The 22,013-nt window shown below is 46.5% G+C and overlaps 1 protein-coding gene across 2 annotated transcripts in view; it reads left to right on the top strand.

Annotated features, from left to right (window-relative positions):
• Positions 1-21,444, top strand: part of aig1 (androgen-induced 1 (H. sapiens)) — a 29,655-nt gene extending 8,211 nt beyond the window's left edge. For both annotated transcript variants that reach the window (XM_062467309.1, XM_062467308.1), the window contains exons 3-6: positions 3,628-3,729; positions 15,711-15,826; positions 18,034-18,200; positions 20,545-21,444. In XM_062467309.1, the coding sequence (XP_062323293.1) occupies positions 3,628-3,729; positions 15,711-15,826; positions 18,034-18,200; positions 20,545-20,579 (420 nt within the window). In that variant the 3' untranslated portion in view covers positions 20,580-21,444. The remainder of the gene's footprint in view (positions 1-3,627; positions 3,730-15,710; positions 15,827-18,033; positions 18,201-20,544) is intronic.
• Positions 21,445-22,013: the final 569 nt, after the last annotated feature.

A 22,013-nucleotide genomic window follows, 5' to 3' on the forward strand; every position in this document is an offset into this window, starting at 1 on the left:
TGGTGCTATATCTGAGAGGTCCACACTGTCCACGATTTGTTTTGCAAATAGCAAGGAGTTTATCTGTCTGTTCCCCCCTGGTGGAGCTGGAACCAGGGGTCAGGTGGGAGGTCTATGTTTATTTTAGCAGGACTGGTGACACTGATAGGCATCGCGTAATGATGTGTAAAATATTGAAATCAGGTTCCTGGTGCTGTGTTTCGTGTGGAGTCTGGTGGAGATGTGACGGTGTGTATTTGTGTGATTGTGTGTGTGTGTGTCGGGGCGGGGTGGGGGGAGACAGTGCTTTCTGTACCAATCACATCCACATTTTCTTTGTGCGTTTTAATCGCACAAAAAAACTGTTTAGTGTGAGGGTAGGTGTGGTGGTAGTGGGTGAGGGGTGGGGCTTTAAAGGCTACAGTAGGTTACTCTGTAAATAGTCCGGGGAGGGGGGGCGGTCAGGGCAAAGCAGAGGTAGTAAGGGTGGGGTTGGTGAGGGTTGTTGACGTAGGAGGCTGCTGGCAGCCGTGGGAGGTGAGGCGCGTGGGGGTGGAGGGGAGGGAAAGAGGTTAATGGGAGAGTCGATGATGTTGTGGAGGGATAGGGGAGGCTTTAGGAGGGTGTTGAGGTTCCATGGGGGGGGGGGGGGGGGGGCAGGGGCCATGTTTTGGTGTGTGTTTTTTAAGGCCCGGGGCTAATATTTGCCTTGTCGTGGGCGGACGGACACAGAGGGGCAGTGTTCTATTTCCAGGCCGGGGGCCAAGCTAGTGCTGCTGTCTTTCATCTCCCTGCTGGCATACTGGAGCTGCTCTTCTGTAGAGAGAGAGTGCTGAGTTTGTGTGTGTGTGTTTGTGTGTGTGACGTGTTCTCAACGATAGGCTGTGCATCTCCGGGCCTCAGTCTTTCCTGGTTTCTAGGAACCAGGTCATGTGACCTGTGCCGTGACCTAGGGTTGACCCCTCAATCTACGCAAGTCATCAGAGAACAGGAGAAGGGAGCCCTGTCGGTGACCACACATACACACACCTAGGTGAGCTTGGGAGTCCTGTAAAGAACAAAGGATGGTGGTTCATCATCATTGTCCCAGAAACACACACATAGCCAATCATGTTACTGTTTGGTACTAGTGTGCCATTTGATGATTCCGTTGGCACAGCTGGCGTCTAAGTGCCGGGCACACAGGTCGGGTTACGCACAAGTTACACACCACACAATAGCTGTCAGCTACGCCACCGTCCACTACGGGAAACCTACCCCCATCGACAGGATACCGGGGGTAATGTATGCTCTCCATGCCCTGGTGTGTGTGCGTGTGTGTGTGTGTTGACGGCCTCAACCATGGTCAGGTGTGAATGTGTCTGGCACTCTGTCTAGGCCCCCTCCATTCTTCCCAGAGCCTCCTGGTGAAAGAGGAGATTGTTCCATCGGGGGCACAATAGACAGGGGCATCTCACATGGTTCTTTCTGCACCCCAGCTGGCAGATCAGGTAATTCCACCCCTGCTCTCTGGCTCGCATTGGTTTGGCCCACAGCCAGTTCCACAAGGCCTTGGGCCCAGGTGTGGTTTCTCCTAAAAAGGGCAATGGGGCGATGATGACCGCACGCAAACATGAGCGCACACACACATACACACGCAAACACATCCCGGAGCTGAAAGGGCTGCTGAGAGTGTGGAAATGTCTAGATTGTCCAAATAAACTATTGGGCCTCAGACCTCTATTTCCTCAAACTTTGTATGCGCACACACTTACACACACACACATACACACACACCTACACACACACACACACACACACACACACACACACACACACACACACACACACACACACACACACACACAGAGTGCCCCTCACTCACACCTTGCCCCCACAGAGGATATTAAAATGGCTGTTTTCTCTCCTTGGTACAGTAAAGAAGGGTGAGGCACTTCTCAATGCTTTCCATTCAATTTTGACAGATCCCAACCCACGCTCCTCTGCTAGACCAGATCTGGTTGGTGCAGGACAGCTCCTAGTCCAACCCTAGATTGCATCTGACTATAGAAAGGCCAAAGAGGCTGACATGGCACTTACCTGTCCTGGAGACCCACTAATCGGACTACAAATGATCCTAGTGTGGGTGGATTAACTAGGCCGATGGGAGGAGTTTTTAGGCCTGTCAGGATCATGGAGGTGGGATTCCACCACTAAGGCTCCTGCTGTATAAAGCTCACTCTTCAAACGCACCCCTGGTTCCAAGCCAGTTTTCCTGAGTTACACGCTTGTCTCCGTGGTGCGTTTGATCTGTGCGCCAGCTCAGCACTGAACCGCATACTGAAGGCAGATGGGTGTAAACGGAGATGAGTGGCAAGGAGGGGGAAGGGGGGGGGGGGTAGTATGTGATGAAAGGAGTAAAAGCTGATGGATGACCAGGGAACAGAAGTGGAGGATGAAAAGGAAGATATGGGATGAGAGAAGATTTGGGGGGCAGTTGGAAATTGTTGTGTGGTTATCGCGTGTTTTCTTTAGTGCGTGGTGACCATGTTCTGCTATGTTCTTACGCTTCTCCAGTATGTGGTGACCATGTTCTGCTATGTTCTTATGCTTCTCCAGTTTGTGGTGACCATGTTCTGCTATGTTATTGTGCTTCTCCAGTGTGTGGTGACCATGTTCTGCTGTGTTATTGTGCTTCTCCAGTGTGTGGTGACCATGTTCTGCTATGTTCTTGTGCTTCTCCAGTGTGTGGTGACCATGTTCTGCTATGTTCTTGTGCTTCTCCAGTGTGTGGTGACCATGTTCTGCTATGTTCTTATGCTTCTCCAGTTTGTGGTGACCATGTTCTGCTATGTTCTTGTGCTTCTCCAGTTTGTGGTGACCATGTTCTGCTATGTTCTTGTGCTTCTCCAGTGTGTGGTGACCATGTTCTGCTATGTTCTTATGCTTCTCCAGTGTGTGGTGACCATGTTCTGCTATGTTCTTATGCTTCTCCAGTTTGTGGTGACCATGTTCTGCTATGTTATTGTGCTTCTCCAGTGTGTGGTGACCATGTTCTGCTATGTTATTGTGCTTCTCCAGTGTGTGGTGACCATGTTCTGCTGTGTTATTGTGCTTCTCCAGTGTGTGGTGACCATGTTCTGCTATGTTCTTGTGCTTCTCCAGTGTGTGGTGACCATGTTCTGCTATGTTCTTATGCTTCTCCAGTTTGTGGTGACCATGTTCTGCTATGTTATTGTGCTTCTCCAGTGTGTGGTGACCATGTTCTGCTATGTTATTGTGCTTCTCCAGTGTGTGGTGACCATGTTCTGCTGTGTTATTGTGCTTCTCCAGTGTGTGGTGACCATGTTCTGCTATGTTCTTGTGCTTCTCCAGTGTGTGGTGACCATGTTCTGCTATGTTCTTGTGCTTCTCCAGTGTGTGGTGACCATGTTCTGCTATGTTATTGTGCTTCTCCAGTGTGTGGTGACCATGTTCTGCTGTGTTATTGTGCTTCTCCAGTGTGTGGTGACCATGTTCTGCTATGTTCTTGTGCTTCTCCAGTGTGTGGTGACCATGTTCTGCTATGTTATTGTGCTTCTCCAGTGTGTGGTGACCATGTTCTGCTATGTTCTTGTGCTTCTCCAGTTTGTGGTGACCATGTTCTGCTATGTTCTTGTGCTTCTCCAGTTTGTGGTGACCATGTTCTGGGCGCTGTACCTGTATGACAGAGACCTGGTGTATCCCAGACTTCTGGACAGCTTCATACCCCAGTGGTTGAACCATGGCATGGTAAGTACTATGCTACTCTTTATTTACTGATTGTACTCTGTTCTACTACTCGACAGACAGACAGACAGACAGACAGACAGGCAGGCAGGCAGGCAGGCAGGCAGACAGACAGAAAGACAGAAAGAAAGAAAGAAAGAAAGAAAGAGGCACTTTATTCATCACCTCGGTTAAATTGCATCGTTACAGCATCAACATTTGTATTTGTTTATTTTTACACAAAATAAACAAATACACAAATGATATAGAACTCCGTATCGAAAGTAAATCGACAGGTAATGTAGAATAACCACCAACTAACCAGTGATCTGGTACAGAGGACTACAAGTATGATTCATTGAAAAGAGTGTAGTGTACTGCAGTGCAATGTATTTTCAATATAATTATAATATAACATAATATAGCATGAACAGTTTGTACAGTCTGAATAGTATAAAAATAGTCAAATAAGTTGATGAGCAACCAGTAGAGCCCCACCACCACTGCCCGTGATCTGGTTCACTGTGAGGAGTTATCAAGTGGAATGGCTACTGGCAGGTCAGGACTAATAGTCTACTACATGCTGCTCTGCTCTGCTCTTGCTAACTGGATTCTAGTCTGTGCTCTGCTTACTGTGTTCTATTCTACTTGATTCTACTCTATTCTACTACATTCTACTCAGCCTTGCTCCCATACTATTTAAAACTCTGCTGTACTCTACTCAGCTAGCTCCACTCTACTATACTCTACAAAATTCTTCTCTACTCTGTTCCACTCTATCGTACTATACTCTTTTCCATTCTCCTGTACTCTACTGTACTCCATTCTTCTCTACTCCCCTCCATTCTTCTGTACTCTACTCTGCTGTATTCTTCTCTACCCCACTCCACTCTTCTGTACTCTACTCTGCTCCACTCTACTCAGCTAAGCTCCACTCTACTACTCCACAGTTACATAGTACTATAGCCTACCTTACTCCAGTAGATTGTAGTCTCCCACTGTGTTTTACATACAATAGGTATTAAGCAGGGCTCTTCACAAGAGCAAGGCCCCCTCCATCCCCCTCCACTGCTCAGACTAAGGCTGGGCGATATGTGTAAAAAATGATCGATATAGATATTTATATTTCCATTCGATAACGATAATTAAGACGATAGATGACAGATCCGTAGTAGTAGCAAAATAAGTCTCTTCCTCAACTTTTTCCCTACACTCGGCATAAAGTTTAGGCAGCACGGTGTGAGAGAAATGCCAGGGACCACGTACCTGGGGTCAAGTAACTTAAGCTTTTTAAAACCTTGCTTTTTATCAATACCTTGAAGCAAACTCACAGTTTCTGCATGTTCCAACGAGTGATTTTGCTTCAGGTGGTAAAAAAGGTTTCTTATATACTAGTATTATAATTGGACCAATACCCTGTTCTTATTGGTCAAGAGACGTTCTAAGAAGTCCGCAAAAACGATTTACTGACCTAGCAAGCGGTTGCCTTGGAGATGTTGACAACATGGCGTCTGCTCCAGAGTCGTCGTGTTTGATTTGGGATTTTCCCACGTATTGTTGTAGTATATAAGAAACCAAATATGGACTTTTCAACGGTCTCGGTTAACAAACGTTTTAACAAATCTCTGCTTACAAAGGCGTTTGTAGACCTGTCGAAGTCCACATTTGCAGTTTGTCGTATTACCAAACTTGGTAGCCACCTGTTTGTTTACTACACAATTTGCACCGAACATTGCTCTGCTCTTTGTTGGATTTTAAAAAGCCAAACCACTTCCAAATAACTGAAGAAGACGAACCCTTTTTATCAATAATTTCTTAATTGGAAGTTGCTCCCTCGCTATGGCTATCGCTGCCACTGTTTTCGGCAATAAGACTCATTTTCCGCGGTTAACATTAGCTAGACTACTCCACTCGAGGTGCTCAGTGTATTTTAGTGAGCGTAGGCTACTATTTCTCTGCAACTTCCTGCTTCATCACATAAATTAAATGGACTGCTGTTCCTAATTTTTCTCTATGGGAGTCAGGTGGCTGAGAGGTTAGGGAGTCGGGCTAGTAATCAGAAGGTTACCGGTTCGATTCCCGGCTGTGCAGAATGACGTTGTGTCCTTGGGCAAGGCACTTCACCCTACTTGCCTCGGGGAGAATGTCCCTGTACTTTACTGTAAGGCGCTCTGGATAAGAGCGTCTGCTAAAAGTAAATGTCTATCGATATTATTGAAAATGAATGAATGTTACATTATCTTTATTGAGGGAAGTCATTACTTCGATATTTTTTTATTTTTTTATCGCCCAGCCCTAGCTCATACCCCTCTATGACCCCAACCCCTGCACCAGTGTCACCGTTTACCGAAAATAATTGCACGTCCACAGTCTGCTCACCAAGAGATTCTGTCAGTCAGTTTAGATTTGAGCTTTATTCAGACTGCAGTAGATACCGGCGGTGTTATGCTGCTACAGAGCAGAACCCCGGTACAGATCTGTCAGTTCAACCAGCAGTCATTTAGATAGTAACTATGGATACGCAAATGGTTCTATGTATCAATCCTGAAATCAGGTTGGAGATAACCATGGCTTTTCCACCGGAGCGGATATGCAAAACCGTCATTCTGATTTCAACTGTAGACTCCACTCACACAAACACACAGGCACACGCTCACACACTGTGGCACCCCACAGAGATTCAGTTGGCCGAGACGCATACAATTCAGTAGACTGAGATTTATTTTATTTTTTTACTGCACTCAGGTGCATTTAAATGAACCAAAAGTAACAACTAACAGAAAACTGTTATTTCGGGGAGGCTTTCTCCACCCCAAAAATTCAATCGATTGAGTGGTACTCCTGCCGTCTCTTGGCTCTCTCTCTCTCCCTTTCTTTCTCTCCCTCTCTCTGTCTCCCTCCCTCTCTCTCTGTGTGTCAGTTTCTCTGTCTCTCTCTCTCTGAGCCCTGACAGCCCAGCTTTTGTGGAGCCAGGCGCTAATTAGCGAAGTGCGGATCGGGAATGAGCTTAAGTTAAAGTGGCCGTCCCCAGCCTGGCTGTGAGGCAGCGTGGGCCGCTGTCCCTGGTACTGGGAGGGCTGGGGAGCCCTCATGTCCCCATCACCAGAAGACAACCGTCACGTCTCCAGTGTTCCCCTCTTCCTGGCCAAACGGCTCTCCAATGTCTGAGTCTGAGTGCTGTTGGTCCTTCCAGAGAGTTACATCCACCTTGCAGCTGGGAGAGAAGCCATATGGCAAGGGTGCAGGTGGTGGAAAGACTGTTCGTTAATGACCCTACCCAAGAGAGTCCTACTCTTCCTTCTCTGGGGGTGAAACAACACACACACACAAATCTGGAATAACTGGTTGCAAATAGAAATGGGAAATCTAAAATCTGAACTGCTAGGTAAATATACCTTTTTTGTGACACCAAATCAGGGCTATCTATGATAATATACAATGTATACTTTAAACACACTCCCACACACACACATATAGATCCACACACAGAACACAGGCTGCAATACTGCTGACTAGGATAATCCCAGAAGTGTGTGTATGTGCCCCCGCGTGTGTGTGTGAGAGAGAGCGAGTAGAAGCAAATGTGTCTGTGATAGCGGCCTCCATGTAGCTATCTCATCTGGTTGAGTTTGTGATTATTATGTTGCTAGGGCTCGGACCCCTTGGCCCATCTGTGACCTGCTCCTGAGGGCCACTGACTGGGGATGGGGGTGTAGTTGTTGGGGGATGGGTAGGAGTTACACCATCGTCAATATTATGCTGCATTCCATGGTACCGCCAGTGTTTGTTTATGCTCGCCGCCACGGCAACAACCGCGTCCCGGTCCCATTGGAGGAGGAGGGAGGGGCCTGAGGGGCTGTTACTGTTTGGCAGGACACACGGCCGCAACAATCAGGACTGGGCGGAACGGGGGGGGGGGTAGGTGGACTGAAAGAACAAGTCGAAGAGAGACAGAGAGAGGTGGAGGGGATAGAAATTGGAGGAAAGGGAGAGAGATAACAAGGGGGAAAGAGAAAAAGAGGGAAAGAGAAGGGCAACAGAAACAAGAGGGAGAAAGGGAGGGATATTACACGAAAAGATTGTGGGTGGAGAAAGTGAGCGAGGCACATTGTCTGTCCTCTAGGTGTGAAGGAGTTAAGAAAATCTCATTCAGAACCTGACTTGCCAGATGATTTGTTACACACAACTATCTGGGAAGTCGTCCATGGAATCCAGTAAATACCTGGTAAGTGATTGGGTGAACCATCTGTCCATCACCGTCTATCACGGCTAACTTCAACCTCTCCTGTAGCTGCCAGTAGTTTCTCGTAGCCTGCTGATTGGTTCGAACCACAGTGGTTTGGGTACAAACGGACAGCTTGGCATGATGGACTCTCGCGTGGTCGTGATCTTTCAAATCCAGTTGTTTTGCTAGGTTAGAAACCTGACCTCAACAGAGAGACTAACCCTCTTGTGTGCTAACACAATATCTCACAGCCCCTAGGCCTTCATGATGAGAGTTATTTTTCCGAGGCTAGGATAAGGTTGACCTAAATTCTAGAACCTGGAAGAGGAAGGGACTCCTATATGGGTACTTATCATCTCATCAGAATCAGAATGGGATTTATTCGCCATGAAAGTTTGCACAGACAAGGAATTTGCTTTGGCAGGAAGGTGCATACAATAAACATATACCTAAAATTTAAATATGTGGACTATCTATACTAAGGGTACATAAACTAGCAGTACTAAGTGGGATTAGAATAGAATTAAATATACAATAAAATAAAATATAAGTTGCCGTAAATTACAATATAAAAATACAAATATTACAAAAAATACAAATGTACAAGATACCAATGTACAAGATACCATTTTGTAATGGGAGCGCACCTAACGACCGAGGCAGCCATCATCGGCGCCATCTTGGACCTAAGACCTAAGACCTTGGCAGCAGTGCTGTGGACTAGCGTTTTCCAGAAGATCTGTGTTACTATGGTGAAACTATTTTGAAACAATACAAAACAATGCTGAGAAAAAAAACTATAAACACCTACCGTGGCCTAAGAATTACACATACACACAATTCCGTCTCTCGGCATACACAGTTCTATGCACTCACCTGTCTTCCTTCTCACACACACACACTCCTGCCTGTCTGCACACACAGCCTTAAAAGCCTATTCTCAACTCACTGTCCACACACACACACACACACACACACACACACACGCTTGTACACTCTGCACACACCTGTCAAACCCAGTGTGTGTTACTGTAGAATCAGAGACTTCTCCCTGCCATGAAACAAACATCCTGTTCACTTATGCAGAAACTCGCTGAACATTAGGATCACCTTAAAATAGTTTGTTGTTGAATGTGCAAATTCGCCATCAGAGGCAATTTTACCTCAGAGACAACAGATGTTGAAAACCAGAATGATTTCACAGGAGCTGGGACAGTCTGTGTGTGTGTGTTAGTGTCTGTGTGTGTGTTTGTATTTTGAAGTTATTATAGCATGGGTTGTGTGCAGCAGTCTGAACATGCCTTTCTTCATATCGCTCTGACAATTAGAGCCCCCACACATAGGGCAGTCCTGTCAACATCGCTTAGGGGTGGTTGTCTCACAGGCAGTTTGTCAGCAAGAGGTAGCCCCCACCCCCCTCCACCCCCCTCCTCCACCCTCCACCCCCACCTCTCCTTTTCAGTTTGTCCCCCTCTGAGCCAACTCTTGGAGAGCTGTCAGCTTGCTGCTGTCTGCTAAAACACACCGTGGTAGTACACACCCCCCCCCAACACCCCCCCCCCAACCCACCCACTGAGAGGAACCCAGGTTCAAAGCCGCTCACACACGCAGACGCACCCATAAAGGGAAAGAGGGACACGCGCAGGAGATGAGACACACACAAGCTGACACACGTCAACAAGTAAATATCTAACACCTCCCCAGAGGGCTCCTGAGGAAAGGACTGCTTGCTACTGTAATGAGAGAGGAGAGGAGAGAAAAGGAGAGGCTGGCAAACGAAGCACTCTCACTGGAAGAGCATGATGGGAGGTATTCTGTTGGGTGCCGTGGGAGACAAGTTAATGTCCCTCCTGTTTCTCTCTCGCTCTCTGTGTCTTTAATTCATTTATCTTATGACTCAGATCTTACAGTAAACAATAAAAAAAAAGGTTATTTGGGGATGAAACGCTATGGTCTGTGTCTGTAGAAATCCTCAAAAATATTCTCTTGACATGATTCTCATTCAGGAGCTACACAAAGCATAGTATTTGTAAGTAGAAAATATAAATACAAATCTTTGTGTATATACAAACACACAAAAGATGTATGTCAAGTCTTTGTTTAGGCTTTTTGTTTCTCAGTCTCTGCTTCTTTCACTTTGAATTTGTCCCTTTCTCTCCCTTACTGTCCCTTGTCTCTCTGTCTTGGTCTCCCTCTATGTCTCTCTCTTTCCAAGTAAGACTTATTTGCTCATAAAAAAGTTGGCCACCACTTCCCCATGTACAGCTTTTGGTCCTCCAGAACTGAATTGGGAAAACGGGTGCAAATTAACTGCTTCTTTGATGCTCGAAAAATAAATAGGCGCAATCGCTTAATCGATACGATAACAAATAACCATTGTGGACTGGGTGAGCTGTTGTTATTTATGCACGCTATCTCTCTTCACTTTTCGGCCACATTGTTGCCATATCACACTGACATAGCGTACGCATGGTTTCTAAATCATGCAGATAAGCAGATTTTCGAGCTAAGTGGGGTTTTTCATAAATCTGAAACTGTAGAAACACCCATATGCATGTTTCGGAGGCCATTTTATCTATAGGCTAACTTGTCTTTGTACATTTGACCCCAGGATGGATTAATTTAGCCATGTATGAGAATGAACCATATATGGTTATAGCCTATTTTGCAGGAAATGCTTGGTCATGTTGCTAGTTCTGACCCTTTAAGTTATTAACCTTTCACATATGTTGCATCTAGCAGCATAACACACTCAAACATAAATCGCTCCACAGCAACAACGCAGCATATGTAAAATGACTCAGTTGATCCTCTCAACACCCTGGAGCTATGGCCTCACACACACACACGCAAACATTCACACTCATACACAGGTGATGAGATGAGGTGGTGTGTATAGGCGCTGTGCTGCCTGTCATCCACATTTAGAGGCCTCTAATCACGCACAGCTTACTAGACTTTGAGGATTAAAACAGCTCTGCAGAACAGATCTGATCTGAGAGGGTGTGTGTGTGTGTGCGTGTGTGTGTGTGTGTGTGTGTGTGTGTGTGTGTGTGTGTGCGTGTGTGTGTGTGTGTGTGTGTGTGTGTGTGTTAATGGCTGTGCCGGTATGCATGTTTGTTTGTTAAAGGCTAGGCTCTTTTATTTCTGTGGTGAGCATGAGAGATGACAAGACTCTGTGTGTGTGTGTGTGTCTAGTCTTTGGGCGTGAGTGATTACCAGACGTTGTCTGTAACTGCAGACTCAGCTGAAAGTGAAACGCTCTCTGACTGGAGACTGACCTTGTTTAAGTGAAAACAGAGAATCTACAGGTTGTTAAAGTCTTTAGTGTGTGCACTCTCATCTACCCTTTCTCTTCTGCTTACACACACACACACACACGTGCACAGTATGCATGGAACTTTGGGAAGGAGAATCAGCAGAAAGGAATCAGATTTTACCTTGTCTGGTTACCTTGCCAGTGTGTGTGTGTGTTGTGTGTGCGTGTGCGTGAGAGAGAGAGAGAGAGAGAGAGAGAGAGAGAGAGAGAGAGAGAGAGAGAGAGAGAGAGAGAGAGAGAGAGAGAGAGAGAGAGAGAGAGGTCAAAGCAGGAGAACAGATGTTGGAGAGAGACAGATTCAGTTAGCCAGAAGACGAGCAATAACCTGGAGTGGAAGAGAGGGAAGTGAGAGGAAAAAAGAAGAAGCCAAGAGAAAGGGAGAAAGAGAGAACAATAGAAAAAGATAGAAAGAGAGAGAGCAAAGAAAGATGGGGAAGTACAATGGCATTGATCCTTTCTGGGAAAACAATCTCTCTGTTTTCTTTTATGTACTCTGCTCGGCTATTTCCCCTGGTCAGAGGAGATGCACTGCATCTCTTAGACCAGATCAATAAGCCCTAATCCATGTTGGTGGACACTGATATTACTGGACACACAAACACACACACATACACATACACACAGTCAGATACTGTGTAATGCTAGTTACTGGATACAAACACACAATCACGTACGGGTTAGCCATTAGCCTTGCTAGCTTCCTCCAACCTGATCCTAGTCTGTAATGAGCTAGGTTGTAAGCTTCCTCGAGCCAAGACTTAGTCAGTAAGGCTGCATAGCTAGTGTGCTACATCACCCTTAACAACTGGCAAAATATTGACTCATCTCATCTTGAAAAGATGGCTGCTGGTGTTTTTTTCTTCCCTCCATTGTTCTCAAATCCAATGTAAAGCTCAGGGAGTGAGTAAGCGATGAGTGCTGGGAGAAGAAAAGAGACAGTTTGTTCTTTCATAGAATTACAAACTTCCCTAAGTGTTTCTCGTGTCTAGTTGCCGAGAAACACCTAGCATCTGTGTTCACACTTCCCTCTCACCCTCCTCTTTCTCCCTCCCTCTCTCTATCCCTCTCCCTCCCTCCCTCTCTCTCTTTCTCTCTCCCTCTCTCTGTCTCTCTGTCTCTCTCTCTTCAGCCTGAATGACGATGAGGAATGATGGAGGTGGCAGAAGGTATGGTGCGATAGCAGACGTGTTGCATTGGATAACACCCTGTGGTGTGTGCGTGTGAGTTATTGGGTTCTAGGATATATGTTTGTGTGTGTGAGTGCTAGAATGTTCCATCGTAATGAGATGGTCTCAAAAGTCTAGATTTTTAGGAAGACCGAAATCACCCACGGTCTCTGGTAACATGCACACTTCCAGAACTTGTAAGCATCTTCAGACATGAATGTGTGCTAAGTGGTATATTTTAGTCTGCCTGTCCAAATTTAGTCCTACAGCTCTGGGCAGAGGCAAGCAGTTGAGAAAAAAGGAGGGAGAAAAAGGAGGGATGTCACTCAGACAGCCCTGGCATCCTGACCCAACCACAGACCTCTCAGAGAGAGAGAGAGAGAGAGAGAGAGAGAAGAGAGAGAGAGAGGTCTATGTGGGGGGTGAGGGAGGGTGGGGGAGTTATGACTAAAGTTAGACGGAGACCAAGGCTTCTCCCCTCCAGAGAAGTTGCGGTGTCAGGCCATGTCATCCATCTCTCCCCCCCCCCCCCCCCCCCCCGACCGAGAGAGGAGGAGGAGAGGAGGGACAGTAACATACCGCGCTCCCTGTGGTGTAATAGAATACAGTATAATGAGAGTGAGGGTACTTTGTTGTGTGTGTGTGTGTGTGTGTGGAAGGGGGTTGATGATTGGGTAACCTTACACCCGTCCTTGAGAGAGAGAGCGAGAGAGTTCTGTCAGTCACCTTAGCTCTTCTGTGGGCCCCCCTCTTTAGGCACACACACACACATACATGCCCATACTTTGCCATTCACATTCCCGTTCACATTCCCAGCCCTAGAACTTTCCCAGTTCATCTCTGTTTTAACAGACTGACAGTCACGTTGAAGCATGTTTGCACTGTCGGTGGTTGATGTGTGTGGGTATCGAGTGGCTCTTTAAAACACACAGACACGCACGCTTATTCACAAATGCACACGCTCACTCATACATGCACTCACTCACACACACTCACACACACACACACACATCCAGCTCAGCCCAGCCGAGACCAGGATGGGGCCAGACTGCAATGGGAGCAGCAGCAGTAGCTAAAGCAGGCGTTGTCCTCTAGACCAGAGGGTTGACGGTTCAAATCCCTGCCAGGCCACAAGGCAGATCTGAAATCCTGCTGTCGGGAACCAGAGCCTCTAATTGGCTCTGTGGGGGGAAAGTGGAGGTCTGACTTTTTTCCAGGGCATCTCCTGATTGGTCCGTGGGCCAGGGTGTCTGCCAATGAGAATGTCTCAATTTCATGAATTAATAAACATTGTCAGAAAGAATGAGAGAGGCTTGTCTCAGTCCTGCCTGCTGCATCTGAATGGTCAAATGTGATTATGTGTAATGGTGGTGAGTGTGTACGGTTGTTATTGGAGGGTTGTTTTAGTCCTTCTCTAACCCTCCCATCATCTATTCTCATCTACTTCCCATGCCTCTCCTCTTTTCTCCTCTTCCCTCCAGTCCTCCACCCTCCCCTACTCCTCATCTCTCATCTGATCAGTAAACATCACTGTTCCCATCTAATGGTCTGGCGTAAATATAGATTCCTCCTGCCTCAGCATTTGCCATTGGGTCACGTGCGTGCATTGTGAAAGCGAGCGGGTGTGTGTGTGCGCAAGCATTTGTGTGTGTGTGAGACAAAGAGAAAGTTGAGAGAGGAAACATTAAACAGGCAGAGGCAGCAGACACAAACTGGGCACACACATTCTCTCATACACACGCTCGTGCACACACACGTGCGCACACTTGTGCATGCTATAGTCTCAGAGGGGATGAGGAAGCTCTTACCTCATTTACACTTCCAGCTGTTACATCTGCACATCCTCAGTTGTTAAGCCTGGGGCTGGAGGAGAGGGGGGAAACAGAGGAGGAGGCTCAGAGAGAAGAGAGAGAGTGGTGGAGCAGTAGAAGTCAAGGAGAGAAAAGGAGGAGGCGGCGGAGGAGAGGAGAGGAAGGAAAGCAGCGGGAGCCGGAAATGGAGTTAAGGAAGAGGGGAAAAGAAGGGGAGTTGCAGCAACGGAGACGAGAGGAGAGGAGGATGAGGCAGAGGAGTCAAAGGGAAAGAGAAGAAAGTGATGTATAGCAGAAGGAAGTGAGGAGGCGGAGGAAGAGAGGGAAACCAGGAAAGAGGAGGAGACGGAGGACTGGAAGAACAGGAGGAAGGGAAGGAGAGGAAGCGGAGGAGGAGTAGAATAACAGGAAGGAGAGCACAGAAGCAGGAAGTGGAGGAATAGAGGTAAAAAATAAAAGAGGTTGGGGAGTAGAAGAATAGAAAGAATGGAGAAGGAGAAACGATTAAAGCGAAAGACAGATTCTGTCATATGATGGGGAGAAGATATCCTTCTGAGAAGGAAGAAGAGAGAGAGTTAGTATGTGTGTTTGTGCATGTTTGTCTGTTTGTGTGCGTGAGCGTGAACACATTCCCGAGGAACTTTGTATTCCTGCTAGGTCAGACCATCTTCGACCCTGCCGCTGTGTGTGCACATATGGGTCCTGTGTTCGTTCATGTGCAACAATGCGATAGGAGTGCATCGTTGCTGAGATGTTTCTTTCCAGCCCGGCGTAGAGATAACAGCTCAGTCACACTGCACCGAGGACACTTCCTCCATTATTGTAGTCTTGAGCCCAGACCAAGTCATTCGAGGCCAGACTAGTGAGGGAGGGGTGTGTGGAGCAGACTGGTCTGCAACACTGACGCCTGCTGGAAGGGTGGGGCAGAGACTTTGAAGTATGTGTTGGTGCAAATGCCTTCGCTGGCTGTTATGCTAGTCAGGTTTTCTCGGCTTTGGCCACCCAACTGTAACCTGTCAGAAAGTTAGCTTGTTTTCCTTGGTTTCTAATAATGTGCCAGCAAGTAGTCCTGAAAAATGATCGTACTCCCCCAGCATAAAAAGAGGAGATGCTAATATTCTCCCCACAAAGCTAGCCTTATACTGTAAATTTGTATTAGCTAACAGTATTACAGAATACTCTACTTTGAGAACAAACATGTTATTCTGAGATGATGATAATGAAATACGTCATGCTTAAATTAACAGTATTTTAATTTTTTCTTTAAATTGATATCTAATCTAGAATGGTTAGTAGATAGGCATGCTAACATGACGGGTTTGTATTATTTGGTAGGAAAAACCGTAACATCCTTCTTGTGATCTTATAACTGAGAAACAAGAATTACTGTCACTGTCTACCATTACCACTAAACCACTCTCCTTTTCTCCCTCTATCTTTCTCTCTCCCTTCCCACACCCATCTCTTTCTCTCCCTCCACCCAGCACACCACGGTTCTGCCCTTTATCATCATCCAGATGAGGACCACACACCACCAGTATCCCAGCAGGCCTAGCGGCTTGGCAGCCGTGTGCACCTTCGCAGTAGGATACGTTCTATGGTGGGTACTGCATCCTGTGCCATAGCAGAGTCTTGTCACATATCTACTTTATGTATTTTAAGCATCCAAACTACCCCCAACGAGTCCTAGACTTGTTATTACCTCAGATGGCTGAGCGGTTAGGGAATCGGGCTACTAATCAGAAGGTTGCCGGTTTGATTCCTGGCCGTGAAAAAATGACGTTGTGTCCTTGGGCAAGGCACTTCACCTTACTTGCCTCGGGGGAATGTCCCTGTACTTACTGTAAGTCGCTCTGGATAAGAGCGTCTGCTAAATGACTAAATGTAAGTGTACCTCCTTTAATGTTGTAATAAGTAGGGGAAAGTGATTTAAGGAACATGTCCAGCTGTTCTTCTGATGTGAAGTGTCAGACCTAACCTGCAGTTAGAGAGAAGTTCCTCCCACCTGGCCATATTTGTGGAGATCTATTTGTTGGGATGAAATAATAAGACAAGCATATAATTGTGTGTTTTTATACCAGTGAGGCCAAAAAACGGAGGTATCAGCATTAGTTGAGACACACACACTTCTCTCAGTCCTAATCCGCAAGGGGAAATTAAGAGGATTGAGAGCGGAGTCTCGCAGGGTCAGGGAAGCTGTATCTGACAGACAGTTAGAGGCGGGGGGAGAGGGAAAATGCAGGGGGGTTGTTAAATCCATAGGCTGACTTAGAACAGGGATTACCTAGCTGGGAAAAAGCGAGGGAACGGAGGATAGAAGAGAGAGGGGGAGATAGGAGGAGTAAAAAGGGAGCAATAGATGGAGGGAAAGAGGACTGTCAGCCGGAAAGTTGTCTTCGGCAACAGAAGTCACAGAACGGTACTCAAACTGTCATAAACATGCGCTGGCGCAGACAAGTGCTCGCGTGCGCGCCTACAAGCAAACAAGACACCCCTAGATACACACACACACACATACACAAATGGTGACAGCAATCAAGGCGTTGGACACAAATCAACTATGTAACCATTCTGTCACAGCTGATGAAGCCATTCAGCTCCATATAAATGCAGTTTGATTAGCCTCGAAGCGATATTTTCATGAAATGCATCATAACTGACTTACAGAACAGCCTGGCAACCTTGTATGCACACCACTGCAACGTCAGATGGAACACAAGCATAGAAACACTTATCCAATGTTGTCCACAAACCACTTGAGCGTTTTAATGAACAACCCTAATTGGTTTTAATTAGGTCCATTGATGAATGTGTGCTACATGGTCGGGTCAAGTGAATGGCTTAACTGGCTGACCGACCAACTAGCCGACCGACTGAATGACAGGTCTTTAGCTGTAGTGTCATCACCATAAGAACCTGAAGGCTGTAGAAGAGCCCTCTGCGACTGCTTCAAGTGTTTACAGAAATCTAGAAGAGGTTGTGATTGTCGCAAATCTGATGCAAATCTCCCAGCCAGTGCCCAGGCCTGGTTTCTGGTAAACCCTTGACATTGTATGCATCATGTCACCTCTGAGATGACCTTGTCATCGCCGGTGTTGTCCATTCCTGCGGTGCTGCTCTCCTCTGGGTTTAAACCTCCATCAGCCAACCCAGTCCATGGAAGCCTCAGTATATACTGTACCTCACAACCCACTGTAGGGAAAAGAAAGAAGGAAAATTTGAAAGATTTTAACGGGACTATATACAGTATATGTTTTTTATTCCATTAACATTACATTCATATATTAATAACATACAGTATATTAGCTGTGTTTACATGTACACACGTATGTATGCATGTGTATATATATATATGTAAATACTGTATGTATATATGTATATGTAAAATTATACCTCCTCCATTCTGGTTATGTGAAATATTGGTTGGGAGTGTTGGTTAGAAGGTTTGAAACCAGACTGGAGGAGGTATAATTTTACATAAATATATCTCCTCCAGTCTGGTTTCCATCCACCATCCCACTTGAGTAGACAGACTGGGCTCCCTTTCAGACAGCCATATACACAGACAGACACACACAGACAGACAGACACACAGACAGACTGTGGAGGCGTACTATACACTGACCCTCCTCTCACCTGCCAGAATAGTGAACACTGCAGACAGCCAGACAGTAGGCGTAGTATTGAATCTCCTCCACAGTCGTCGTCCCCTCCCCCCTCACACCCACACCTGCCAAATCAATCTTTCTTCTCTCTCACGGACAATTACGAGATGAATGACTGCTTACTGGCTCCTGTCCCGTGCAGGATGTGCTGGGTGCACCATGTGACGGGGGTGTGGGTGTACCCCCTGCTGGAGTACATTGGCCCCCTGGCCAGGGTGCTGTTCTTCTCCTGCCTCACGCTCCTCCTCTGCCTTTACTACATCCTGGGGGACATCCTCAACACCTACATCTGGGACCCCTCCAGCAGAGGTGTGTGTGGTGTGTGTGGTCACAGAAAAACTGGTAGAATGGCAGGGATTGGAACATTTGAGCTTTGCAAACCAGGCTACCACTGTTTTAACTATACAGTGTACCCGGAAAGTATTCACAGCCTTATTTCAAAATGGATTCAACTCATTTTCCCCCTCAAATTCTACACACAATACCCCATAATGACTAGGTGAAAAAGGTTTGTTTCATATTTTTTATGGATTAGCAAAAATTAAGAATGAAAATATAACATGTACATAAGTATTCACATCTGCTCAATACTTTGTTGAAGCACCTTTGCAGTGCCGATCCTTGCTATAGGTGACATAGGCAGCCGCCTAGGGTGGCATGAAGAGGGTCGAGGCAATTTCCCAAATGCATCCATTTAAATTAACCCTCCCGCTGTCCCTGAGTTTCAAACACACTACCAGCAGAGGGCGCCAACCGCGGCACGTCCGTGTTGTGGTGGGGGGACCTGCTAGCCTGGTCCTAACCAGACTCTCGTACATTGCATTTGTACAGAGAGTCTGGCCTCGCTCCATTGACAAGCGTTGACTTCCTTGTAGGCGGGTACTCTGTTGAAGTTTAAAACTATTGGATCTGCCCAGAGCCACTCTGATCTGCCATAACCAATCGCTAGCGTTCGCCTTAGCCAATTCCTTCACCACTACTGTAACAGAGCTAGCTGCCGTAGCTGGAAAATCAAACTGTTCCCGAACCCCGTGGGGAGGAGGGCCACAACATCATGGCCACCAACAAACTCAGCAAAACGTGTTCTTGCTCCGGCTTTAGCTGTTGAATATTCGGCAGCGTTGCCACAACGGACCGAATGGCTTTGCTCGCATCTTTTTCCGCCGCCATTACTGAACTACAACACAAACTAGCGCACGACATCAACGTCATCGTTCTCACCCACTCCCCCTGTTCGCTGATTCGCCGGTAGAAAATCAACCTGAAAAATCGGACTTACGTACCTCATGGCCAGACCTATGTACAGAAGCAAAAATAAAATTGAGCGGAAGTACGTAGGAGGGCAGAGCCAGGCTAGGGACCTGCACCTTTGGCAGCAATTACAGCCATAAGTCTTTTGAGTATCATGCTACAAGCTTGGCACACCTATTTTTGGGCAGTTTCTCCCATTCTGCTTTGCAGGACCTCTCAAGCTCCATCAGGTTGGATGGGGAACGTCGGTGCACTGCCATTTTCAGATCTCTCCAGAGATGTTCAATTGGGTTCAAGTCTGGGCTCTGGCTGGGCCACTCAAGGACATTCACAGAGTTGTCCCAAAGCCACTCTTTGTTATCCTGGCTGTGTGCTAAGGGTCGTTGTCCTGTTGGAAGATGAACCTTTGCCCCAGTCTGAGGTCTAGAGCGCTCTAGAGCAGGTTTTCATCAAGAATGTCATTGCTGCATTCATCTTTCCCTTGATCCTGACTAGTCTACCAGTTCCTGCTATTGAAAAACATCCCCACAGCATGATGCCAGGTGATGAGCGGTGCTTGGTATTAAGGCCAAATAGTTCAATCTTTGTTTCATCAGACCAAAAAATGTTGGTTTTCATGGTCTGAGAGTCCTTCAGGTGCCTTTTGGCAAACTCCAGGCGGACTGTCATGTGCTTTATACTGAGGAGTGGCTTCCGTCTGGCCACTCAACCATACAGGCTTGATTGGTGGAGTTCTGCAGAGATGGTTGTCCTTCTGGAAGGTTCTCCTCTCTTCACAAAGCAACGCTGGAGCTCTGTCAGTAACCATCGGGTTCTTGGTCACCTTGCTGACCAAGGCCCTTCTTGACCAAGGATTGTATTGCTGCCTCAATACAATCCTTTCTCGGAGGTCTATAGACAATTCCTTGGACTTCATAGCTTGGTTTCTGCTCTGACATGCACTGTCAACTGTGGGTCCTTATATATATGTGTGTGTGCATTTCCAAATCATGTCAAATCAACTGAATTTACCATGGGTGGACTCCAATCAAGTTGTAGAAACATCTCAACGATGATCAGTGGAAAAAGGATGCACCTAAGCTCAATTTTGTGTCATGGCAAAGGTTGTGAATACTTATGTACAACAAAATCATTATGGGGTATTGTGTGTAGAACTTTTAGGGAAAAAATGAATTTAATCAATTTTTGAATATGGTTGTAACATAAAAACGTGGAAAAAGGGAAGCGCTGTGAATACTTTTCAGATGCACTGTAAATATACAGTACTGTATGCGTAAAAATAACATTTGTCCATATGTATAGATATGTGTTTGAAACTACGTAAAGTATGAATCTAATCCTGTAGCTGTGATGTTAGAGCTGTCTTTACAGCGTGTTCTGTGTTCCTCTTTGTGTTCTCAAGGTTTTCTGGACTCAGCCAAAGCAAAAGCAGATTGAGGGCGGCCCGTTAGGCAGTGGAACCCATCGCAGATGCCCCCCTCCCTCCCCCCCTGTCATCTCTCCCACCCCCGTACAAACACTGTCGTCGAGGAAAACCGGACGGAACATTTTTTGGTGTCCTCTGTTTTCCCCGCTCTCTGCTGGTCCCTCCCAGCAGTGGCGGTCTGGTCTTCATCACAGAGGAGGAAGAGGAGGTCACTGCGAGAAAGTGTTGCATCATGACATCATCGTTTTCGTCCGGCATTAGTTTATAATCGCCTTGTCTTTCAGCACTGAGGCTACGATATTGGGTATCTGTATTTAACCTCATTAACCTTCTGCCAGGGGTACGATGCCTATCTGAACATGCTCAGAGATATTGAGGAGTTAACCAGGATTACACCTCTTTTTGAGTTCGAGCTTAGCCTGGCTGCTGTTCTCCCTATGTGCTTTAGGCCACTCATATACCATTGGTTAGCTAGAGTACAGTAGATTAAAGAATAAAACATAGTAGAGTAGAAATTGGTGGAATAGAATAAAGTAGAGTAAAATAGAAATAAAGCACACAGCAACAGATGTAGAACCAAGCTAGGTGTCTGCTACCAGAATTGGTGACTGGTACTAGTGATACCAGTCTGGTCTTATGGTACCAGTGATATCAGTGGAATCTTGTGGTACCAATTATACTAGTGTGGTCTTGTGGCACCAGTGATACCAGTGTGGTGATTGGTACCAATCTGGTCTTGTGGTACCAGTGACACCAGCCTAGTTCCATAATGTTTCGCTCCAGGTAGGTCTGACTTGCTGCTCTTTCTCCTCCTCTGTGCTCCCAGCAGGGAACTCAACTGTATGTATGCTCTTCCAATAAAAGGTGTTATGTAGGCCTAGAAGTACTTGAGGTTGTCTATGTGTGTCGGGTGTAGCGTGTGTGTGTGTGAGAGAGGGAGAGAGAGAGAGGGAGAGAGGGACACACCATGGCTCATCTCACACACTCGCGTTACATTAAGTTCCCTGGGAAAGGCAGCTCAGTCATTCAATTAAAAAGAAAAATCACCACACTGGTGATTTAATGTTTGGCCCATATTTTCTCTGGCTCACTCTGCCTGTCTTACTCTGCCCAAACATAACAATTCCTTTGTGGAGAGCTGGACAAGCATTTAACGAGAAACACACACACACTCTCAATCTCTCTCTCACCCACACACACACTTTCAATATCTCTCGCTCTCTCACACACACATATGCACACACTTGGTCTCTCTTGCTTTCTTTCTCACACAGACACTCTCTGCTGGCCAGAAAGTGGGTTAACCTGACACTTGGATAAAGCAGAGGTTGTTAGCAACGTTAGAATGTATCGGGGTGTTCAGACAGCTGTCCCAGGTGTAGCTCTGAGGGAGGGCGAGGAGGGGGGCAGCAGAGACTGGCCTGCTGTATCTATACAGCCCAGTG

Source organism: Osmerus eperlanus, chromosome 8 (genome assembly GCF_963692335.1).
Source record: "Osmerus eperlanus chromosome 8, fOsmEpe2.1, whole genome shotgun sequence".
Lineage (NCBI taxonomy): Eukaryota > Metazoa > Chordata > Actinopteri > Osmeriformes > Osmeridae > Osmerus > Osmerus eperlanus.